The sequence below is a fragment of the Leptomonas pyrrhocoris genome (assembly GCF_001293395.1).
Source record: "Leptomonas pyrrhocoris isolate H10 chromosome Unknown, whole genome shotgun sequence".
Taxonomy (NCBI): Eukaryota; Euglenozoa; class Kinetoplastea; order Trypanosomatida; family Trypanosomatidae; genus Leptomonas; species Leptomonas pyrrhocoris.
Window position 1 is genome coordinate 539,398 of NW_015438375.1, and position 22,746 is coordinate 562,143.

The following is a 22,746-nucleotide window of genomic DNA, read 5'->3' on the forward strand; positions in this document are numbered from 1 at the left end:
TTTTTCTTCTTCACACTGTTGGCTTGCAATGGCGCGGTTTTTGGTCCTGTTTTCAGACTCCCATATCTTACCATCACGTGTACACGAGAGAAGAAAACTGACGCTTGTGTCGCACGTGTGCTGGAACTTGTCGACGCGTACAACGCTGTTAAAAAAAGAAAACATATTGAAAGTGGAGGGAGGTGTGTGTGTGGGCGATAGAGCGTTTTTGTTTTTCTCAGCAGCCGTTAAATCGGTGCTGTGTGAATGTACCGCGTATTCGGCTATGCCTTCAGCGTCGTGATTGCTGCTTGTACTCTTCCTTTGTTTTTGACTCCTCATTCACTTATTCGCTTTTTGTCTCTCCGTCCTCTCCCTCTCTTCATCTCCGTTTTGGTGCTTTCGCGCGTTTGCAGAATCTACTCTAATTCCTTCCTCTTCCTTCTATGTTCTTTTGCTATACAGCTGATACGCTCCCACTCACACGTATTCCATTTACAGATTTGTGCGCTTTGGCATAACGGTTTTCGTGTACTGTTTTTGCTACGACGCGGAGCTGACGTTCATCGGACCGACGCGCCGTACATGTCTTAAGCAGTCCTGCACCCCTTGTTGTTTCATTAACTCTGGAAACCTCTCTTTTTCGTTTTTTTCCTCTTGGCATCAGCGTTTCATTTGCGCTCTCTGCACTTTATTTTGTGGTAAGACTTGGAGTAGAACACATTTTAGTTCTCTATTTTTGGTTTTCAATCAACCGTTCTTCTTTATCTTTCTTTAAACTGCATGTACCTAGCTTTCCCTTTTATTTTTTTCTGAGTCTCACTGCGTCATTCCCCTCGACTCTTCTCGTATATTTTCACCTCTCGAGACTTCAACGTCGTTGAGCGCAAGCTGCATTTTACCTTGCGACGGAGGCAAGACAACATTGCACACACCCACACTCGCGTGCACACACACAGCGACAAGGTATAGAACGAAGCGCTTGAGGCTTCTCTCTCTGCTTTCACGGGGAAACTTTTTGCGTCGCATTGTTCCCCCTTTCTACTTACATCGCGTAGCAAACTCTGCTGTGAGCATCACCTTCCTGTAGTCCGCGTGATGTCCAAGGTACTTTTGAGCGTCGTTCGCATGCTGTGCTGGTTTTGGGGTCTCTTCCCACTCTGCTACTACGTCGCCCTCACCGTCGTCTGCGGCCTCCATCAACGGTGGATCTCCTTCGGCTTCGCGCTCGCCACCGCCGCTCTCCTTGCCGTGTGGCTCATCTTAAACGGTGCGGCGATCATCTCTGCCTGGACGCTGAACCACCGCCGCCACACCGCAGCGCACCCGCGAACCACAACCCAACTCCCCCATGACGACGTCGCGGGCACCCGTCGCCCGCACGGAGCGGCGCTGCACACGCCGAGTCCACCAGCAGTGCGGCAGTGCACCGCCACCACCAAAGCCGCTGCCAGACCCACCAATGATGAAGTCGACCGCTTGACCGGCTTCAATGAATCGCGGGCATTCGATGACGTCGCCAGCGAGGTGGACCTGACCAGCATCCAGGAGTCGACGGCCACCGTCGCGCACACCAACGTCGACAGCGTCTCGTACGAGTCCACCACGGCAGCTACCGGCGAGAACCCACTCGTCACCAAGACGGAGGGCATGCTGGGCAATCGTCGCGTAGTCGTGCGGGCGCATGGGCCGACGATGGCCGGGGATCGCGCGTGTAGCGAAGTGGAGGACACCATTCTCCTGTCCCCGCCTGCGTCGGGGCGCTCGCCGGCAGGGGCGTTGCCGAGGGCCACCGCGCCATCACCGCCGCACGGGTCAGCGCCACGTGCGGCACAGGTGGTCGTGCAGAAGCGCGTGGGATCGGACAGTCTCTCCGCCGCGTCGGACCCGCATAAAACCGGTGTGGCTGAGATGGGAAACGACTCGCCAGGGGGGCCGGCTAGGGCACCGCGGGTAGCCGGATACACCGGCCCCACCTCGCGCGCGTCTGCGTCGAGCTCTAAGGTTGCTTGCGTCGCCTTTATGATGCCCGTCGTGTCGATTTACGTCACGATTGCCCTCACACTGCTTATCCTGGTCGCGTCGATTTTCTTCGAGTACGATACGCACTGCCTCATGCTCGCCTTCCCCGCCCTCTCCGTGCCGTGTCTGTGGTCCACCCTCCTTCCCCTTGTGAGGTTGTACGATGCCTGCCCGAAAGCAGCGCAGAACTGCCACATGCGTGTGCTGCGCTTCATGACGTGCTGGAGCAGCCTCGCTGTCGTGTGGCTTGTCGGCCTCGCCGTGTACGTTGCCGCCGTGGCACTCGAGGTGGTGACATGGATTCCATACATGCCCGAGAACAAACCCACGCCTCGCGCAATCCGCGTGGTCAGCTACCTCTCCCCGATTCCGACGTTTATTATTGTCACTCTCTTTGCGATGTGCGCAGCACTGCAAGCTCGCAAGAGTGCGCATCGCTCCAGCCACCAACAGGGAACATGCGACTATCGTTGGGGTGCCACTGTGCTCACCGATAGGGCAGCGGTGGCTCCGCGGGTCCCATCGGAAAGCAACGGGGGTGGGGGACCGCAACGAGGGGCTTATGGTGGCTTCACCGGGACGCCCAACAGCCCACAGATGCAGTCGCCCACGGATCCGCGCGGGACCGAGCAGGGGATGATGCGGTTGGCCGCGCACAGCCCCACCATCACGCGGGATGGCTCCGAAGACACGGCGTCGACGCTGTCTTCGATTGTGCGCTCATCGATGAGCAGCATCTTCATCCCACCCAGCGGCTTAACCTCGCCGTCGGCGCTGTCCCACAGCAAAAACCACATCCGCGTGTCATGCACCGGCAGCACCAACAGCGGCGGCGCGCACAACGTGCCACAAGCGGCCCATATCAACTCGCTGCCGCAGCTCAAGACGGTCACGTCGCTCTACCTTGCCTACCGCAACATCTACGACGACACCAACATCATCCACGAGTTGTTCAATCGCAGCTCGATGCAAGGCGGCATGGCGGTAAGCCGCAACATTCAACAGACGATCGCCACCAACTACGAGGCAATGATGGAAGCCATCGAGGACGCACGGGAGCAGGGCAGTGGAGACGCCAACGCGTACATTCTCACCGCCTACGAGGACATTTTGTGTCTCGTGTGGGGCCTCATGCCTTTTAGCAGCGAGCCGGTGCTTGTCGCTGTGGAGAAGGCCCGTCGTATTATGGAGGCCTTCCAGAGCCGCCCCAAGCCACCGCCGGCGTCCCCCGATGAGCAGCAGGAGTTGGTGGCCGCCGTGGTGTCGGCGCCGCACTCACTGGTGGGTTTCCTCGGTCGTGGCAACAACCGCGCCATCCACTTCTTTGATTCCCGCCACCACCAGGGCCCGGCGCAGCTGCTGCAGCGCGGCTTGGCCATGTTCCGCCGCCTGCCCTCCATGCAAGGCTCCACAGGCGGGTCGGAGCACCCCTTCCGCGGCATCCTCATGAATGCCCGGGCGCGGAACAACACGGCGAGCCACATTCTGGCACGTCCCTGCGGCATCAAGTCGCTGCCTCCGTCCTCCACGACCGGCGCCGTCGCGGTGACGGGGGGCACGCGGCGGCCGCCTATGGGTATACAGCCCAGTGCACCGGTGGAGAGGTACCCCATCATGTACGAGTTCCTCGACCTCGTCCCCGCCCAGGAAGAGGAGTGGCACCTCGTTGTGCAGAGGCAGGAGCGCCTTGGCGCGAAATTCGGTTTTCTCACCGACGCGACGCAGCTTCTCCAGCAGGGCGACACGAAGGGTGCTCGGGAGGTGCTGCGCCGCGCGGTGGAAGACACCGACGCCAGTCACGACCCCAACAACGTCGCTTTAGCGCAGATCATGTTAGAGGACCTCGACCGGATCACCAGCCAACCCTCGTGAGCGGTGTTCTAAAGCGCATCGACGTTGCATGTATGCTATTCTATTAAACTCGCTTCTTGTTTCTTGTGGCTGCGTTGCTTCCACTCGCCGGTTCCAGCGGCAGGCGCTGCGACAGCCCCTGACAAAACACTCTTTTTCTATTTAGGTCTTCTCCTTATTGTTTACCTTTTTTCTTTTCTACCTCGCTCTTTTCGTTTATAAACCTTTTTTATATTGATTTGGTACCTTTGTTGTTGACGCGTCGATTTCGGTTGATTGTTCTCCGGCAACTCTTTTTTTTCTTCGAGTGTTTTCTCTTCCCCTGTTTTTGTTTTAGAATTAAGATAACGCCCTTTTCCTGTCTACCATTTTTCTTCTGTGCGCTAAAACTTCTCTCTTCTCTTCCACCGTTCTTCGATTCGAACTCTGCATCTGCCTATGAAAAAAAAGAAGGGAAACATGAAAGCGGTGAATCTGTGGACGCTCGTTTCTCGTGAATGTCCTCGTCGCAATGAGGTCTGTCAACGTGAGAAGCGGCGCTGCACATCGGTGGTTTTCTGTTTGGCGCAAATGGTTTGGCGGAATGGTGGTGGTAGAGATTCGGAAACGATTTATTTGCATTCCCTTTCTACAGTAGACCTTTGACTCTTGTGGATGACAAGCCACTCTTTTTTTCTTTCACCGGTGTGAAACGCTGGGTATCAGGTGATGAAGGAACGCTTGTCGAACAACTGGCTGTAATTAAGAACAATGTGCCCTGAACACGAAAAGCCGGTAGCTGTTCGTCTACTGCTTCGGCCTGTAGCGTATCTCTATCTTAATGTACCGCTAGATTCTGGTACGCTTTTGTTTTCTCTAAAAATTTTCCTTTATTCTCCTCGTTCTTCGTCTTCGCAGCAGGGCGCTCTCGTTGCGAGTCAGCTTTATAAAAACACAGTACGTCTCTACCACGTTGTTGGCTACTGTTGACGCCAAGAACTCTTCTTCTTTCGGAATCACAAAAGATATGTAACATAGTAAAATGTGGAAAACACTTGAAGAAGCTTAAATGAAACTAACTGAAGAACAGTAGAAAAATTAAATTGTCATTCATCGAAGTACATACGCCGGAGGAAGGTTTTAGGAAAAAGAAAGCGGCGTCGCAAGACCACGTTTCTACGTGCCACAGAACTGTGCTGCCCACTCTTGGTGTTGCCGGTGGCGGTGCAGAAATCGGATACATCTTTCTTTTTAGCGTCTGGTGTATTCGACCTCAGTGAATCCGCAGGGCGTGACTGAGAGCTTGCGATTGCATCTCCCCGGAGTTTTGCGTCACTGCTGGGAAAAGTGTTGGATTGAAATGTGTGTATGGAGGAAAAGCATGATGAAGGGTCTTTAGCTCTTTGTTGTTCCTTCCTTTAGCGCTGATCCCCCCTTTTCTTTTCTCGTCGTACCGTGTCTTCTTTACCGTCTTCATCACATTTTCTTTTCCCGTACCAAACGTGAAATGCCGCGTTCTTTCATTCATAGTCTATCGCAGCCACAATTATTACTATAGGCTCTCTCAAGGAACGTACTAAAGAGGAAGGGAAAAACACATCCACGCTGCTTCCTCTTCCTCTTCAATTCTCTGCCACGTCGAATCGTTCTTTCAGTTGAGTAGCGTTTTGTTTTTTGTTTTTAGAGGGATCCTCATTTGACCTCATCTACCTGACCTTCTTGCTGGATTTCTGCCGCAGGTCTTTTCCTTTGCTCTGAACGCATCTCTCTCTCTCTCTCTCGCTGGGTGTGTGCTTTTGGGTCCCAGCCTGCGTTTCCTGCTGACTTCACACTGCGTTTGCTGCCAACTCTCTCCATAATCTGCTTCTTTTTATTGTTCCGTTTCTTTGTACTTCGCCAGACCCTACGGCGCTATTCTATGTAAACCTGCATAAAAATTTTCTCTCTTTGCTGTTACCCGCCGTTGTGGACGTGCGCCACTCTCTAATGCTTAACGTAGCTATCCACAGCGCCGCCTAACTTCGTGTGCCTCTTTTCGTTTTGCGGTGGTTGACGAGTGCAGTTCATCTCGCCGTGTTGACACACACTCAACCACCACAACGCAGAGGGCATCTCCCCAACTGTGTATATACATACCTACGTACATATTTATCCAACCAGCGCGTGCTTTCGTTTGAGAAGAAACGAAATCGAGCGTTCCACAACGCAGCGGAAACGCGCAGAGCCGCACCGGATCTTTCCCCGTCTCCAGTCAAGAAATGCGACCCCCCGTCGTTGCCCAGAAACGGGGGTCATCGCTGGTGCAGCGACCTCCGCTTGGCACCAGTGCTGCGGCCACGTCCCCCACGACGGCCAAAGCCAAAAAGAACAACAGCGGCGTCAAAGCACGGGCAGCACCCGTCACCGCGGCAGCGAGGCGCATCGCAGCGAAGGGAACGTCTCTGCGGACGCGCATGCCCTATCTACGGCCCAACGCGTCCCCCGTGCCCACCACGCCAACGGAGGCGAAGGCGCACCTGCCCCCGCGCCCGCCCCCGCGCTCCTTTTCTTCAAGCGCCAGCACACATGGGTTTGCGCCGTGGCTCAAGGACTCCTTCACCGCTATCCCTGAGGCGTTGCAGCAGATCAAGAAGGTGTGCAACGCCTCGAGGGACTCGACGGACAGGGATTCGAGTGTTGTGGCGGGCAACACCAATGCTCGAGAGCGTCGTCTCAGCCGGTCCCCCAGCGTGGCGGGCGGTAAAGGCAGCAACGCGAAGGAGGATGCCACGATGGTGGTTCAGAACATCGAGGAAATTCAGGGGATGCTCTTCTCCTCCTTACAGGCGGCCACCGCAGTAGAGGCCCTCGCGCCGCTGGCCCCGCCGCACGACGCCGCCGCCGGCTCGCATTTCCAGCGCAGCAAGTCGTGCAACGCACAGCTGGAGTCCCCCCTCATTTCCACCGCCTCCGGGTTCTTCCTGTCGCGTAAGGACCGCCGCAAGGCGTGGACGCTGCTGCTGCACAAGAACACGCACGCGTTCCCGATTCTCGTGAACGCAGCCCGCTCTCCGCTGGCGACGCGGGAGGCGCAGGTGGTGGCGACGATCTTGACGTTCGTGTACAACGTGCTTCGCCATATGGCGGGGGAGCGGCAACGCAGGGCAGTGCTGCTGTGCGAGAAGCTCGGCCTGCTGCGCGTCTGCACCGCCGTGTTACAGGAGTGCCGGCGACGGCTGCAGTGTGAAACGACGACGACGGCTGCCCGCGCGTCGTGCCTGCGTGCGTGCGAGGCGGCGGGTCTTCTCTTCACGTTGGGCCACACCTTCAACGTGAAGCTCTCCGCCGCCTTTCGACTGTCGCAGAGCCTCGACTGTACCCTCGCCTGCGCCTTCTCCATCTTCGCGGTCGTGGAGGCGGAGTTCGCGGCGTTTCAGCAGACCGTGTCGCTGCTTGGGCCGGGCAAGAGCCTGCGGGAGATGACGAAAGCGTACGCCAAGGCACACACCCGTAAAGATACCCTCAAGGCCTTACGTGCTTTTCAGGCCCGCTCGCAGTGGTCCGTCGCCGCTTTCTCTCACTTCTGCTTCACGTTGTTCGTCTTTACCGGCAACGCGGCGTCCGCGAAGGAGTTGGGCAGCCGGGGTGCCGATGTGTGCGCAACGGCCATCGCCATGACGACCTACTTTCTCTCGCAGGTGGCCCCCGTGCTGCTGACGAATGTGGTGTACGAACGACAGGAGGAGACGCTGCACCCTACCGTGGGTCCGCTCGTGGCGATCGACCACACCCATTGGGCCCCGGCGTGGGTGGTGAAGATGCTGCGCCATGTGGAGCTGATGCTGCTCTGGTGCGTCGCGCTGCTTCACCGCCTCGGCAGCTGCGACAAGGTGCAATGTGAGGTCTCCGCACTGGCGCTGCGCTTGCACGTGCCGCGCGGGTGCTTGATCTTTCTCGCACCCCCGTCCGAAGTGGCTACGCAGCTGGCGCCACGCCGGGAGTGCGTTCACGTTGTGCTGATGCTCCTCAGCACCCTTTTTGAAGCAGATCGTGCGGGTGCATTGGTGGATATAAGCGACTTTGGCGGACTGAAGTCGCTCGTGACGAGCGTCCTCGCGCTGAGCGAGACGGCGGCGCAGCAGTGGCATCACTACTACATCCAAATGGCGACCATTTACGGCTGCCTACAACTGCCGGCCCTCGCGGGGCGCTCCTCGTGCTACGTTGATCAACGCATTCCCGTGGCGCTGCGGCGTTTCCATTCCACCTCGCAAGAGACGACAAGAGCAACGGTGGCCTCTGCGGCGAGGGACTTCAAGAGTGGAAACGACAGCACGAGCACCTCGCAGACGGGGAATCTGACGGCTGCCTTGTCCGCTGTTGCACCGCTGTCCTCTCCCTGCGCCGCGGCACTGTCCGTTGATGAAGCCCACGCGCGGCATGACGGCGGCAGCAACGCGTCCTCGCACACGAACACGACGGGAACGCAGTGCCTCAGTGCCGCAGAGCAGTTCACCAGCGTGCCGGATGCCGTGCTGAGTCCGCTGCTGTCCCACTTTGGTGCCGCGCAGGGCGGCGACATGGAAGACGGGCTGCTGCTGGTGGATACGAAGCCGAGTCTTTTCTCGCCAGAGCTTCACCACGGCACCGTCGATGCCGCCTCCGCGCTGAGTGAGTTCAGCGAGGGACAGTTGCCGTGGCCTTTCACAGATGCAGCCCCACCCACCACGGCGGAACACTGGCAGGGCAAGCCCATTCACGTAAAAAGCGTCAGCGAGGACGAGCACCTTCAAGTTCCACTGAAGGAGGTCCCGCAGGAGGATCGAGTGCGAGTGCTGCGTCACCACATCGCCCGACTTGCCCAACTGGACGAGACGGCGTGCGACGCCACCTGCAACCCGCACGTCTACAAGGTGGTGTATGAGCGCAGAAGCAGCGCAGGCCCTGCTGTGACCGACGCCGCCGTGCAGCCGAGCCACGACGGCATTGGCTTCTTTTCCGACTACGAAGGCGGCAATTTGCAGCGCGTGGTGGAGGTGGCGGACAACGAGTTTGACCTGGTCCTCGCGTGGGATACCGCGACGAACTCCTACACGCAGTGGTTCAACTTCGGCGTACGCGGCTTCGCCCCGGGCAAAACCTACCACTTCAACATCCTCAACATGGAAAAGCAAGGATCTACCTTCAACGACGGGCAGAAGCCGCTGCTGCTGCACGTGCCGGAGAGCAGCAGAGGCAGTCCGAACAAGGGCACCAAGAAGCCGTGTGCGCCGCCACACTGGCAGCGTGCGGGGCACAACATCTTCTACTTCCGCAACACCTACGAGCGACCGGTGCGCACGCACTTCTTCACGAAGGACGCGGAGAGCGGCGGCGGCAGTGCCGCGTCTGCCCACGCGTCGCCGGTTGCAAATGCACCGCAGCGGTTTTTCCCCACTCGAGCCAACGCCGGCGGCACGGCTGCGCGGACGCTGCCTTCGCGCACACCGCCGCCGCCACCACCGGTCGTGGCGAAGCGACGAACGCCCACGCCGGCCCTCGCGTCCCCCGCTGGACGCAGTGCCACCAGCGGCAACAGCAACGAAGACGACAGCGACGGGGGAGGTAAAAAGCAGAAGAACTACTTCACGGTGACGTTTTCGGTGACGATGCCGGCGGAGGCGTCAGGGCGGGTGTACCTGGCGAACTGCTTCCCTTTTTCGTATACGGAGTTGCGGCAGCACGTGTCGTGGTTGGCGGCGCAGATGCAGTCCAGCTTCACGCCCGCCCTGCGTGCGCAGACGCTTTGTGTGACGCCGGGAGGGTTGGAGGTGCCGCTGCTGACGGTGACGGCGCTGCACCGCCGCGGCTCGGAGGAGCCCTACACGATGGACGAAATACGACGTCGCCCCATTGCCCTTTTGGTCGCCCGCGTGCACCCTGGTGAGACGAACGCCAGCTGGGTGATGCAGGGCCTGCTGGACGCTCTGCTGCGACCGTCGGCCGCCGCTGCGGCGTGGTCGGCGCTATTGTGCGAAACTTTCGTGTTTAAAGTTGTGCCGATGCTGAACGTGGATGGTGTGATGATGGGCAACCACCGCTGCTCCTTTGCGGGCATGGACATGAACCGCGACTACCTCGCGCCCAAGGCGGAGCTGAATCCCACCTTGTACGCGTTGAAGCAGTTGCTGCGGTACTGGAGACAGGAGGAAGGCAGACAGACGGTCATGTTTGCCGACTTCCACGGGCACTCCCGTGCGAAGAACTTTCTCGTGTACGGGTGCACGTCCGAGACGATGAAGGGTGTCGCCCATCACCTGGGCGGGAGAGACGAGAGGGCAAAAGGTCGCGGTAGCGATTCCACCGGTGACGGTGGTGGCCGCCGGCGACGCGTGCGGGTGCGCCAGACGTCAACCGACGCCCCATTGGGACCGGAGAAACTCCTCGCCGTGCTGCTCAACTCTCTCTTTCCTTCCTTCTCCCTCTCGCAGAGCTCGTATGCGGTGACCAAGGACAAGATCAGCTCCGCGCGCATCGTGCTGTACGACGAGTTCGGTGTCCGCATGAGCTACGGCTTTGAGGGGACCATGGTTGGTGGCCGTGTCAGCCTGCCGGACCTGCTAGTGCCCCTCACCGATGCAGCGAGCACAGCAGGCACGCTGTGGAAAGAGGAGGTGCACTACAGCCCAACCGTTTTCCGCGCCATGGGCGACGCCTTTGTTCGCGCTGTCGCAATTCTGGCGGAGCAATGGATCGCCGTAACGACGGCAGCCGCTGCCGCACCCACAAGCGACGGCGGCAGCGGCAACGTGAGCAACGTGAGCAGCGAGAAGCTTCGCAAGAGCGGCATAGGGGCGCGGTGTGGCTGCAGTGCGGAGGTGATGCAGGCGCTGTGGGGCGCCACCGCCGCAGCGGGGAGCGGGCGCGATGCCCCGAGGAGTCGGCGCGAAGAGCTGGCCAAGGACATCGCGTCATCGGAGCCGCGGGCAGGACCGTACGCGATTGCCACCCGCAGTGATCGACGGCAAGGCAACGCCTCGTCCTCTCACGCCAGCGCAACCGCCAGCAACACCACCGTGCACGACGCTGCGACGCACCCACCTGCCGTGTCCGCGGCTGGGCAGCTGGACGCGCTCAACTATCTCTTTCTCGCGCACCAGCGTGAGACGGCCGTGCAGGAGGGCGACGACGGCGACAACGCCGAAGACGACGCCGACCAGCGCACCGTCGACGGCAGCGAGGTGTGGAGTGTGGCGGAGGGGAGCGATACGGAGGTGGTGGGCAAGGCCGGGAAGCAGGACCGAGAGAAGAGGGCTAATCGCGGTGACAACTCGGACACGGGTGACCGCAGTCCCTCCTCCTCCTCCTCCGACTCTGGCAGCGACGATCACGACTGGTCGGGGTTTAACTCGTCTGCGAGCAGCGCCGAGGAGGACATTGACGTGGAGCGCAGCAGCGCCAGCAGTGTGGACGACGAAATCCCCACAAACCTGTTCTTATAGAGTCGCTCCGCCTTGAGGGAGCACGTGTCCCCCTCCCTCTCTCTTCAAAGAAAAAGGAGAACAACAGATTAGAGAACAAAGGGAAATCGTGCAAGCAGTGAACGGTGCTTTTGTGCGTGAGAAGTGCGAAATGGAAGCAAAGCGGACAGTGTGCACGTCGGTGCTTTCCTCTGCGTGATGGTAGCTGTTTTTATTATTATTTCCGTTTGATTACCTTCCGCGGAATCGCCTCGTTCACTCCAAAGATGAGCGGGGTGACGGGATGGGGTGCAGACGAAGCTGTAAGGGAGGGCGACCCGTCTGCCTCTCCTTCGCCGTTGCGGCGTGCCTTCGTCTGTGATGTCCTTCGCCGTGTCTCCAGTGTCCTTGTGTCCCTCTTCACCTCTGCATGACCTGCTTTTCTTCTTTCCCTTCATTTCTTTACGGGCCGTTTGACTGCAGGACTCGCTTCCAAGAAAGAGAACCCGCGGCGCGTGCGCGATGCAGGGGCCGTCTTTGGAGGGGCTGAAGGCCTCTACAGATGCTGCCGACACCACCGAGTACACGTCCCGGCAAAAACTGGCGGTGGTATTGGGCGTGGCTGCCATAGGCACGTACATCGGCTACACACTGGTGCAGTCCTACAAGGGGGAGACACCGCAGGCCATCTGGACCAATACCACCAAAACAAACGCATCGGCTTCGTCAACGGCTACACCACAAATCGCCATTGTCAACCTACCTGAGGAGGTGCGTCCGATCGCCCGAGAAGGCCTGCAGGGATGGCTGGACGTGCACAACGAGGTGCAACTAACTTTCCCCACAGTCATGCTCGTTGAGGAAGAAGAAACCTCAACGCTGGCGGACATCGGCGGCGGCGTTCGCCGAGCCACGCTGTATGCGCACAAGGAGCTGCACGAGGCACGGCAGAAGCAGAAGTCATCGTCGTCATCGTCGACGCAGACGCCGCCGCCGCTTTGCACGGTGGTGTACCGCACGATTATCGAGGTGGAGGGTCAGACGCTGGAGGATTGGGATGTGGACGCGTCTGGGCTGCGGAAATGGCACCAGAAGGCCTTCACCCAGCGCCACTGCCTGGGCTTTACGGTGGACGGTCGCAACGTGACACTGCTCACGCAAGACGTGGAGGGCATCTTCCGCACCGGTGAGTTCGTCTCGGCCGCAAAGCACAGCGGCGCGACGTTGCTGCGAGAGTGCAGGGCGCCGTCGACCGCCACCTTCCGTCGCTGGTGGCCCTCCGCGGCGACCCGCACGACCGCCTCTGCCTCCATGCTGTCCTTCGACTCCTCGAAAAGGAAAGACGACAGGGCAGACGCGCTGAAGGCGTTTGAGCGAAGCGGACGTCTCGCCGCGCTCTGGCGCGACCCATTTTCTCTCTTCTCGCTGCTGGGGACGGTGCTGCGGTACAACCGACCCGAGGCTGCGGTGTTCCCCGCTCTGCTCTCGCCGAACGCGGTGCGCCCCAACTCGCCAAATACGCCAAACCGTTTATGGCGCGTGGTGGGGGAGTGGCCCCGTCGCCTTCGAGTCCCTCTGCTGCGTCGGGCCGACGAAGACGAGAAGAGACGTCGTGAGCGTCGCCGCGTGCTGTCCGCGCCCTTTCTCATCGCGGCGAACGCGGTGGAGAGCAGCCCCGCGCCGCCGACGGCGATTGTGCAGGAGGTGCAGACCTGCACGGCGCAGTGGGTCCGGCACTTTGCCACGCTCGTACCAGAGCACGAAGCCGCTCTTGTGGAGGTGCAGCGCGAAGACAGCAAGCGGTGGGGATTGCGTGTGGACCTGACGCGTGTGCAGTGCACTGTGGTCGAGGCGGCGTGGCTCCTGACACACGTCGTGGGCCTCCTAGCGGCAGTGGGTGTTTCACTCGCGGATGCGAAGCTCGTGGTAATCCCGGCAACGCAGTCAAACACCTCTCTGCTCTACCCAACGGCGGATTCTGAACACGTGTCGCATTACTGGAAGCCGTGCAAGCCATCGCCGTCGGCGAGCTCCACGGTGGGGGTGGGGAGCAGACTCTCCACTTCCCCCTCCGCGTTGCAACACACCGGTTGGATCTCCGTTGAACTTCGTGCGGAGAAGAGAAGGGGATTCGTGGTCGCCGAGCACGACTTCGCATCTCTCTGATGGGCGCCGCCACCGCACACAGACAGTTTTCTACAGCTGTTTGTTTCTTCTGTACTGTTCATCTCACCTGCCCAAGAAAAAGAAGAACTCACATAACGTGCAAATGCGTGAGACCGCAACAACGATGGCAACAACACTGTGCATGACTATGAGTTGGTGCTTTCACTGAGGGTGCCCCCCTCCCCTTTTGTGCTGGTGCGCTTTACGCAGCTCGTATGAAACCCTAAGAAGAATAACAGCGTTTTTCAGTAAAGAAATATATTTAAAAAAACCCGTGGAAACTGGCGGAATTATGCGGTAAAGTGCGATTGGCGATGGCCGCATAAACGTTTTGTTTTGTTCTCTTGTAGTGACAAGTGCTCTTTGCAATAGTCACCTACTCCTGGCCATGCTGATGAGGACTGCGCTTGTTGGTGAGAGGACTGACTGCATCACCAAGAGGTTGCCTCTCTCGTTTCTGAGCTGCGCTGCTCCCTTTTCTTCGACTATTCCGCTGTTCTCGCTCTTCCCTGCTACTGCCGTTTTGTCGCACTCGCCGTGCACTTCTTTCCTCATTCTCACAGTTCGCCCGCTGGCTTTACGGTGCTTTCAGAGACGTCTCAGCGCTCTACAGAAGTTTGGAAAGAAAGTATGCGACTCTGAAAAAGAGGGGCCCCACGCTAGGAATTGGTGTTTTCGAAAAACAGAAAATGGTGCTTCCGGGCGACCGAGAGCCGTGGAAGAGGGATGATGTGCTCGTGAGTGCGTTGTCCGTTGAGTGGATTGCAAAGAACGTGTTTCTTGTGGCCGTCCCTTCCTATCGACGTAAGGTGAGCTGCGAGCTGACGGCGGTGGACGGTCCTCGCGGCACGGCTCCTGCGTTGACGGAGAGAGTCTGCGATGTCCTCCAGCGCGTGAACAGCGCGATGCGACTGTACCTGCGGCAGGACTTCTACAGCAATTTCCCGCTGGAGGGCTACGGGGACGTCATCTTCTCGGCTGAAACGAAGCAGGACACTCCGTACGAGCTGCACTGGTGCTCCCTTCAGGAGACTCTGGTGAGGGCGGGCGTCGCTTGCGTGGTGCGACCGAGTGTCATTCGCCAAGAAGCGCTTCTCCAAGCCGAAGAAGAGCCGACGCAGGAAGTCAAGAGCTCCGGTGCGTCCTCGTGGCTGCACGAGCTTCAGCAGCGTGAGCACAGCCCTCTCTTCTGCCTGGAGCGTCGCTGCGTGGTGGAGGACGTGATGCGAGGGGACGTCTACCGCGTGTCGTGGCTCACTGATGCTGCGGGAACGGCAACGGAACGATTGGCCAGCAGCCCTGCGGAGCTGCCGCCGCTTCTCATCCTGGACGCCACGGTATGCCACGCTGTGTCAACGCAGCCGGGCTTTGCGGCCCTGCGCTGGGCTCAGCTGCACGTCCTGCACCGCGAGCTGGTGGTGCAGGTGCATGGCGTGTACCCCTCCGATAAGGACGTCGCTTTTAACACGCAGCTGGAGACGTACGAGTACCTTGCGAATGTCCGTGGATCTGCGGGCGTGCTGGACGCTGAGGGCGAGAGGAGGGACATCGGTGTCACGTTGATTAGGCAGGGGCTGGCCTGGGTGCGCCGTGTGGCAGACGCAGGTGTGCCTCGTGCTAGCAACTTGTTCGACCTCTTTCGCGCAGTTGACGCAGCCGCAGCAGAGGAAGCAACAACGGCAGCGGCCGTACCGAATCGCGCCAGCAACGATACGACGCTCGACGTTCTTCCGGAAGTTGATGTGGACGCTTGCGCGGCGTTGGGCAAGGCATGGGGACTCTCTGCCGCAGCGGCCGCCGGATTACTCGACTGGCATGGCGAGCGGTGGAGGCGTGCCGGCGCAGCGTCCATGCTCCACGAACCTATTTCGCAGTTGGGAGAGCCGTCACGTGTTGCACCTAAGCCCGGGATCACAGCGGAGGCGTGGAATCGCTTTATGTGGTGCGCTGATTTGCACAGAGACCCCAACGACGAACCGCGCGTGTACCAACACCGGCCCCTCCGCACGCTGTTTCCGCTGGCCGGACTGGCGGAGTGGCGTGTGCGGCTACAAGGGCAGCTGGAGGGCGCCGTCGTGGTCAACACCGACGATGGCCGGCACTTTCTTCAGGTAGAAGTGATGGCGACGACGCCCGCCGTGGAGTGGCGGGAGCTGCGCCGGTCTTACGGTTACGCTGACCTCGACGTGGTGCGCTTCTCACCTACACCGGGTGACGTCGTGCTCGGCAAGAAGGTGAGGGTTGTCATCACCGCCTCCAGCTTCGGCCAGAACGCGGAGCCGCGCCTGCGTGTGTGCTGCACTTCCTACCCTGCGAGCTCCTTCTCGCTGGCGCAGCACAAGCCTTCCGATGTGTGGCCCGTGATGGACGGCGGCAGGTGTGAGGAAGAGCTCTCCATTGACGGGACAGCGAAGGAGGAGCGGGTGTTTGTGCTCGACGTCGTGGTGGAGACGCGAGACGAGGACTCCATGACGTGGACGCAGCGCGGCACCGGGCGAGCGGTGTATCTACTCTCTCCGGATGTGGAGTCCGACGCCGCCGAAGCAACAACGCACAAGGACGCTGATGACAAGCCGAACAGCCGCAGCAACGATGCGGAATCAGAAACACGTAAACACAGCACGGCCCTGCAGCCGTCTTTCTCCTACTTCTGCAAGATGAGTTTCTTCTTTGAACTCGATGCGCCTGCGATGGACGCAGACTCCGACGCTGGCACAGGAGGAAGGCTCCTCTCGCTGCTAAAGCAAGCCTTTTCGGAGCTTATGTACGAGGACGTCGTCATCTTGCCGGTTGGTGTCGCGGAAGTGTGCGGGGTGCGTGGCCTCGTCGGGGACCTTCTCTTCCCCAGCGAGCCAGCGCCGCGGACTGGCGCCAACCCGACGTTGCGCACGCGGGCGCCGGTGTTGTTTGCGCGCAGTTTGCTCTCCGCGATTGGTCAGGCGTGGTGGCCTCGGGAAACGTCTTCCGGCAGCGTCACCTCAACGACTCCCTGGCCGATGTCCAGCGTCGTGTACGCCGCCGTGCTAGAGAGCTTCCGCGTGTGTCTCGAGAAGGTAGAAGAGGAGGAGTGGGCAGCGCGGCAGAGTTTTCTGAAGGAGGTGGAGTGGCACTACCAACTGTTGGACCAGGAGGCGCTCAACACCTTTCTGTCCTACCGCCCTCCCACACCTTTCAAGATGAGCGACATCGCCCCACCCGCGCGATCGACGCCGCAGCGCTGTCTCCGCTTCACGGCGGGACATTCGGAGTTGTGGCGTGACGGGGCGGCTGCCGGAGGGATTCCGCGCCTGCGGTTCCCCGCCTCGATTCTGCCGCCGACGGTCCCCCTGTCGCTCTTTGCTGTCCGCCCACGGGAGCTCTTCTCGGTGGCCACCACGCAGAAAATGACGGTCGTCACGCAGGCAAAGAACGCGCCGCCGCCGAAGACGTTGCAGGAGGTGGCGTACAACCAGCAGGACTGGGCCTTTATGCGGCTGAACTTTCCCTTCTTGCCAAACATTCTGCACTGCGACTGGGAGCGACTGCCGCTCTCGCTGCGCAACACGGAGCGCGGGCTGTGCGAGTCGATTGTGAGGGATGGCAACGTGGTGCGCGAGCCAGGGATGCTCTACACCACGGATCGTATCTTTTCTTTGCTCCTCTCCTACCTTGCGCTGCTGCAGTGCATGCAGGTTAGCTGTGGCAGCTCTTCCAAGCCAGACAGTTCGCTCGACCCGTCGTCATCGGCGCTTGCCTCCGTCTACGTGGCTCTGCGGCAGAGCACCCCCTCCATCTGGGATGACTGCAAGTCTGCCTTGCACTTCTCCGCCACCCTCTTCGTTCTGCCCTCGTACGGTGCGGGGGGCGATGCCGCGAGGGCCGCCCCGCACAGCCGCCCTCTCTTTCTGGGCAGTCGTGACAACGTCGTGACCGACGCCTTCGAGGTGCCGCGGCGGGACAACGCGTCGCCGGAGACGGTTTCCTTTCCGCTGCTGCGCGACCTCACTACGCAGTGCGTGTCCGCCCTTGCACTGGAGTCACTCGTGGAGTCGGAGTTGGAGGCGAAGGCAAATGATGGGGAAGGCCGGGCGACGACAAAAGCTCCGACAGCGGCCTCGGTGACGAACCTCGACGAAGGCCGGCGGCCCGACCAGCTGCGCCTCATTTCGAACCAAGGGCTGCCGTGGAGGCCGGCGCAGGCGAGCACGCCCATCCTTTACCACCCGCTGCCTCGCGTGGCGGTTTTGGCGTCCCCGTTGGTGGAGCGGGAGGAGTACACGGCAGACGCGCTCGGCCGCCTGCACCTCGACCGCGACAGCTTTGCAGGCGTGAAAGCAGCATGCAAAGACGAGGTGCAGGTCCGGCGCAGAGTGGTGTTACAGTATCGCTGTTTGAACCAGTTCAGTGAGAAGAGTCCGTACAAGACGATCTCGTATGGCAGGGCATCCTCGGTCGACATGTTCAGGACGTTAATCAACGACCGCGCACGAGGCAAGGAAATCCAAGCTTACATGTCGCTGCTGCTGCGCAGAAATGTGCTGACAGGCGTCGCGGAAACGGTGTCGGGAGCATCGTGTGACGCCGCTCCTTTGGCTGACGGTCTGCTCACCTTGTATGGCGTCCCAGCCGAGCCCCTCTACGTGCATTACCGCTCCCGTGCGGATCTTCGCTTCACTCTCAGCACCATCTGCCCCCCATTGCGCAGGGCCCTGCTCCAGGCGGAGCAGAACGTCCCACCGAAGGCTGACGTCGTGGAGGAGGCAGAGACGGCTCTTTTCGGGCTCTACGCCGAGGCCGCCGCGAGGTACGTGCGCAAGGTGTACGAGCGGGTGCGCAGGGAGCAGAAGTCCGCCGACGCGGTGCAGCAGATTTCGCTCTTCTGCACGTTGCAGCCGTGGGACGACACGATCCCCCCGTACATCGCCATTCAGGTTTTCCCCGTGTACGCGACGGAGGCGGAGACCACGGCGCGCGTGCTGGACCAGGAGAGCATCTGGCACGACCCCGCCACGTATCAGAATAACCCCCACCGCGCGTTTTCGCTGGTGGGCAGCCGCTTCGGCCGACTGCCCTTGGCGGAACTCCGAATTCATTACGACGTTGCAAAGAACCGTTTTGGATCCTCGTGGAATGAGATGTTCGAAAGCACTCTCGACCCCGCTCCACCGTCATCATAAAAGGAAAAGAAGGAAAAAACGGCTCGGTGCGCAATGAATCGTGGGTGTGCGGTGGAGCACGGCGGCGGCAGGACGAAGGAATGTCTTTCACGAACGGCTGCGTTTAGAATCCTGAAGGCTTCGGCCGTATCCTTCGTGGCAACAGATGGCAGTCGGTTCCACTCATTTTACAACAGCCGTTGCTTTCCTCTTTCCTGCGTGTCTGACTTGCAGAGCAGGTCCAACTGGGCACTGTTCTCACAGCAGAGAGATCCGATGCGTAAGAGGGAATAATACAATGTTGCACTCCTTGACAGCTTAAGCACTAACGGTTCACAACGCTTATTCGAATCAACGACTCGAATGCAGACCCTTACATGGTGTACGCAGGGACGATCGTGAATCGCTGCAGATCGAGCACGTTTGATGCTAATGCGCGACACGCATTGTGCTGATGCTCTCTTTCTCTCATTCGTCTTGAAGAGCGCCGACCAACAGGAGAACGGACATTTCAGCTCTTCATCTGCTCTTTGTATTTCCCCATTTCTTACTCTTTCTTTTTTTCACGTGTCGCTAACGTGTCTTAAACCGTCTGTACTCTATCTGCCGATTGCCGCCACTACAGCATCAGTTTTGAAGCGTAAGGTGTTCTCACAGAAGAAGGATCAATCGACCTTTGTTGTTGTTGTGTGCTGCGAAGATGAGTGTCTTGGACAGCGTTCGCCTGTTGCCAGAGGAGCGTGACGGCAATGTCGCGTCGACGAGCGCGATGGAGGTGGAGGATGACACGGAGTGGGTGAACGTGGTGTACAGTCAGCTGAACGGCACCCCGGCACGCAACGTGAGCACGCGGTGGCAGCGGCTCAACAAACACCGACTATTCATTGGAGTGCTTTCGTTTGTTTTGATGTGTCTCGGCTTGGTCTTGGCGGTGCCTCGGTCGAGCTGCGTGTCGTCGCTGATTCCGTCGATGGGAACCGACTGCAAATCTGTCACGACCCTCTCGTACATCATAGCGGGGCTTCTCTGCCTCACCGGCTTCTTGGGCTGCTTGGCAAGTTACAAGGGTCTGCATCTCTCTCTTTCTTGCTGTCTGGCCGTGCTGTTCTTGTGTTACGCCGTGCTGTGCGGAGGGTCTGCAGGATTGGTGATCTATTCCCGCTTGCATCAGCTGGAGAATCTCGAGTCGGCGTGGCGACAACTAGTGGCGGTGAAGTCGCCTGTGGTGTGTGACATCGAAAAGACGCTGCAGTGTTCGGGCTTTGCGGCGGGGCAATGTTGTAGCGGAACGCCGTTGGTCGAGGGTAGCAAGGAGTCTCGAACAGTCGCCGTCTCCGAGGATCAGACGCCGTGCTTCTTTCAAGCAGCGAATGGCTCCACCTACGACGTGCACAACCGTAGCGAAATATCGTGGCCAGGCACCATGTGCCTCTCAAGCTGCGCGGAGTGGAACTTGAAGACGACGGCAACGTGCGATGCCCCGTTGAAGTCCATGGTGAAGACGTACTTTTTCCACTTTGTGCTCGTGTTATCCGCGCTCACCGTTTTCTTTGGCGTGCTGGGTTGCGTCACCATAGCAGGAATGCTGTGGCGACCCATCATTGACAGCCGAATGGAGCACCGCTTTTGATGCTAGAGAACAGCCGTTCGCTGTTGCTGTTGATTACAGTTGCTTACGTATTTTTCCGCTGTTTTTGTAACGGAGTCCTTCTCGGAAGGCCCCACTACACCGAGACCCTCCTCGCCGCGTGCGAGTTCTGCGTGTGAATTCGATTGTCGCTCACATGCATACTTCCGCCTTTTTTTCTTTTGCTCTCTATTTCCTTTGCGGCGGTGTGCGCCATTTCTCGGCACTGGTCTCTGCGAAAAAGAAAAGGTAGTAACACAAACGCACACGCGCAAAGAATACCGCCTCTGCTTAACCGGCGATCTGCCGTGCTCGCCACAGGCGTAATACGTAAGACACTGTATCGCCCGAGTGTCTGATCAAGATAGTTATGCAGTCCAAATGTTTGCCACCAAAACCTCCACTGTAGTCAGCGTATTCAGAGGAGTAAGTAAGCACGAAAAGGACAGTACTTGACTTGACTGATCACGCTTTGGGCTGCCCACTGCGACTTTTTTGTTCCGCGTTTCCTCGTGTTGAACGGAAGGTCTCTTCTTTCTAGAGCCGACAAGGAACGACGCCATCGGGCTGCAGCGTTGCTGCCTTCTCTACTTCTTCTTCTACCTCTCTCTCCCTCTCGTTTTGGAATTGAAAAGTAGAAGCGAGACAGACGAGCGACTTGAGCGCACCTCGCTGCTGCCATTCGTCTGTGTCGATATAGTTGCGGTGCACCGAGACCACGCTGATCGGATTTCAAAAGAAACTGATATTCCATAATACTCCTTCTTGTGTTGCTGCTGAGGCGACGTCTCAACAGAAAAACATTCATACTGAAATACAAAAAATATCTTCTGCGCGTTCCTAATTAACGTCCGTCGTTCGGACGCGGATAGACGAACGCACCCTCTTCATTGAAACCTTCACCTCACCTTTTTTTGTTTTTGCGAACTCGCGTGACCTTTTCAGCTCACGTTTTGTTGTTGTTCTTCTGCTGCATTTTTTACTTTTCCGTGATACTTCGGGTGCGGAGGAAATCTAAAGAGAGTCCTGAAAAAAGATGCGTAAGGCTGAGTGCACTCCCCGCAATTCGCCGGGGGAGCAGCGCGAGACCGTCAGCTCCAAGCTGGGCGACTCAATGGACTCCGACGCCGACGTTGAAGTTCATTTTGGCCCCGCACGAAATTCACGCAGGTCGAAGGTGTGTTCGCCAAATGGGAGCCGCAACGCCACCGAGAACGCGTGTACGGACGACAACCTCGACTTGCGCGTTACGACCGCCGCGACCGCACCGCGCTTCCTCTCCTTCCTCTTTCCCCACTCGTCGTGGGTGGCACAGGCGTTCCTCTCCGCGCTGTCCGAGGACGGGATGGCGCTCATGACCGCGTGTATTCTTTTTCTTATTTCCTTTGCCGGCTTTGTGACGATGAACTTCATTGCGCCGTCCCGCACCACTCGCATCGCTAGTCAGCTAAATGCGATGTTCACCGGCGACGACGAGGAGAGACAGCGGATGTGGCTTGGCGGCGTGATGCCGGAGGTGGTGGTGCTCTTGCAGGCGGGCCTGCGGGTGATGCTCGTCCCTGCGTTGGCGATCAGCGCGAGTGGAGTTTACGTTTTAGGCAACGCGGATCGTCGTCGCCCCGGATGCTGGCTGGCCGGCTACGGCTGCGCCGCTGTCATTTTGGGCCTCGCGCTGCTCTATCTCCTGCTGCGCGTTGTCCTCGGTAGTCAGCTGAGTGGGCTGGAAGGGAACATCAACGCATCTCTGTACGAGGTGTGGAACGCGCTGCGTGAGGACGGGGTGCCGTGCCAGTGGGAGAGAGCCTTTCCATGCTCCGGATTTCATTGGTGCTGCGTGACGAACACGTCTGCCCTGGAGGACGAGGAGGAGGACCTGGCAGCGTCGGCGGCGTGGGCGTCACTGTGCTTCGTCACGCTGCCGAGCGGGGCGGCGGTGACGCAGGACGGCACGGACGTGACGGAGGCGGTGCGGGCGCAGTGCGGCGTACTGAGGACGCCGGAAGGGGTGGACCCCGAGGAGGTGCTCGCACGCACCTCCGCGTGTGCCCTCAGCGCCGTTCGAACAACGTTGACCGCGACAGCGACGAGTAGCGACGCGAAGCTCGAAAGCTGTGAGAACTACATTCTAGGCCATTTAACATCCACCATCGGATTCGGCTTGTGTCTCGCCTTGGGCATGTCCGTCTGCAGTTTGGTGAGCGGCGTTGTGGCCACAGTTGCTAACCTGCAGCGCATCCGCACGTCTGACTTTGTGCTCGTGAACGACCCCGCAGCGGCGGCGGGCGAGCGGGCCATGGCGGCGAAGGAGAAACACTGAAGCGAACAAGTTCAAATGGCGCTCCGGCAAAGGGTGCGCCTTGTAAAAACTGCTTTCTGCGGTCGACCGCGATTCGGGGGAGAGCGCAATGGAGCAGTATTTGCTTTCCTGGTCAGCTATTTACTTCATTAGAGGTCTTGACAGCTGCGGCTGGTTGTAATCGGGCCCGTTTCGTCAAACGTTGAAACAGTTTTTTTTCGCTCTGCGTTCTCCTTTATTTTCCATTGACTCTTCGTTGTTTTTTTAATTCTG

General features: G+C 59.1%; 6 protein-coding genes across 7 annotated transcripts; all 6 read left to right on the forward strand.

The window, feature by feature from the left end:
• Positions 1–393: 393 nt before the first annotated feature.
• On the forward strand, positions 394–3,873 carry ABB37_07645 (hypothetical protein; the record flags this gene model as incomplete). The annotated part of the gene is made up of 1 exon (XM_015806363.1): positions 394–3,873. Exon 1 carries the CDS (start codon positions 1,078–1,080, stop codon positions 3,871–3,873), a length of 2,796 nt encoding a protein of 931 aa, XP_015655285.1. The 5' UTR covers positions 394–1,077.
• A 1,486-nt stretch (positions 3,874–5,359) lies between these two features.
• Positions 5,360–11,291, forward strand: ABB37_07646 (putative Zinc carboxypeptidase; the record flags this gene model as incomplete). Of its 2 annotated transcripts, none has more annotated exons than XM_015806364.1 (1): positions 5,360–11,291. In XM_015806364.1, the coding sequence occupies exon 1, from the start codon at positions 6,603–6,605 to the stop codon at positions 11,289–11,291; it is 4,689 nt and encodes a 1,562-aa protein (XP_015655286.1). In that variant the 5' UTR covers positions 5,360–6,602. The 2 variants fall into 2 exon arrangements, with proteins under 2 accessions (XP_015655286.1, XP_015655287.1); XM_015806365.1 differs by having other exon boundaries at positions 5,730–11,291.
• Positions 11,292–11,730: 439 nt separating this feature from the next.
• ABB37_07647 (hypothetical protein) lies at positions 11,731–13,415 on the forward strand (the record flags this gene model as incomplete). The annotated part of the gene is made up of 1 exon (XM_015806366.1): positions 11,731–13,415. Exon 1 carries the CDS (start codon positions 11,772–11,774, stop codon positions 13,413–13,415), a length of 1,644 nt encoding a protein of 547 aa, XP_015655288.1. The 5' UTR covers positions 11,731–11,771.
• A 561-nt stretch (positions 13,416–13,976) lies between these two features.
• On the forward strand, positions 13,977–18,571 carry ABB37_07648 (RNA Interference Factor 5; the record flags this gene model as incomplete). The annotated part of the gene is made up of 1 exon (XM_015806367.1): positions 13,977–18,571. Exon 1 carries the CDS (start codon positions 14,105–14,107, stop codon positions 18,569–18,571), a length of 4,467 nt encoding a protein of 1,488 aa, XP_015655289.1. The 5' UTR covers positions 13,977–14,104.
• A 602-nt stretch (positions 18,572–19,173) lies between these two features.
• Positions 19,174–20,180, forward strand: ABB37_07649 (hypothetical protein; the record flags this gene model as incomplete). The annotated part of the gene is made up of 1 exon (XM_015806368.1): positions 19,174–20,180. Exon 1 carries the CDS (start codon positions 19,251–19,253, stop codon positions 20,178–20,180), a length of 930 nt encoding a protein of 309 aa, XP_015655290.1. The 5' UTR covers positions 19,174–19,250.
• A 1,033-nt stretch (positions 20,181–21,213) lies between these two features.
• Positions 21,214–22,494, forward strand: ABB37_07650 (hypothetical protein; the record flags this gene model as incomplete). The annotated part of the gene is made up of 1 exon (XM_015806369.1): positions 21,214–22,494. The coding sequence occupies one exon, from the start codon at positions 21,214–21,216 to the stop codon at positions 22,492–22,494; it is 1,281 nt and encodes a 426-aa protein (XP_015655291.1).
• Positions 22,495–22,746: the final 252 nt, after the last annotated feature.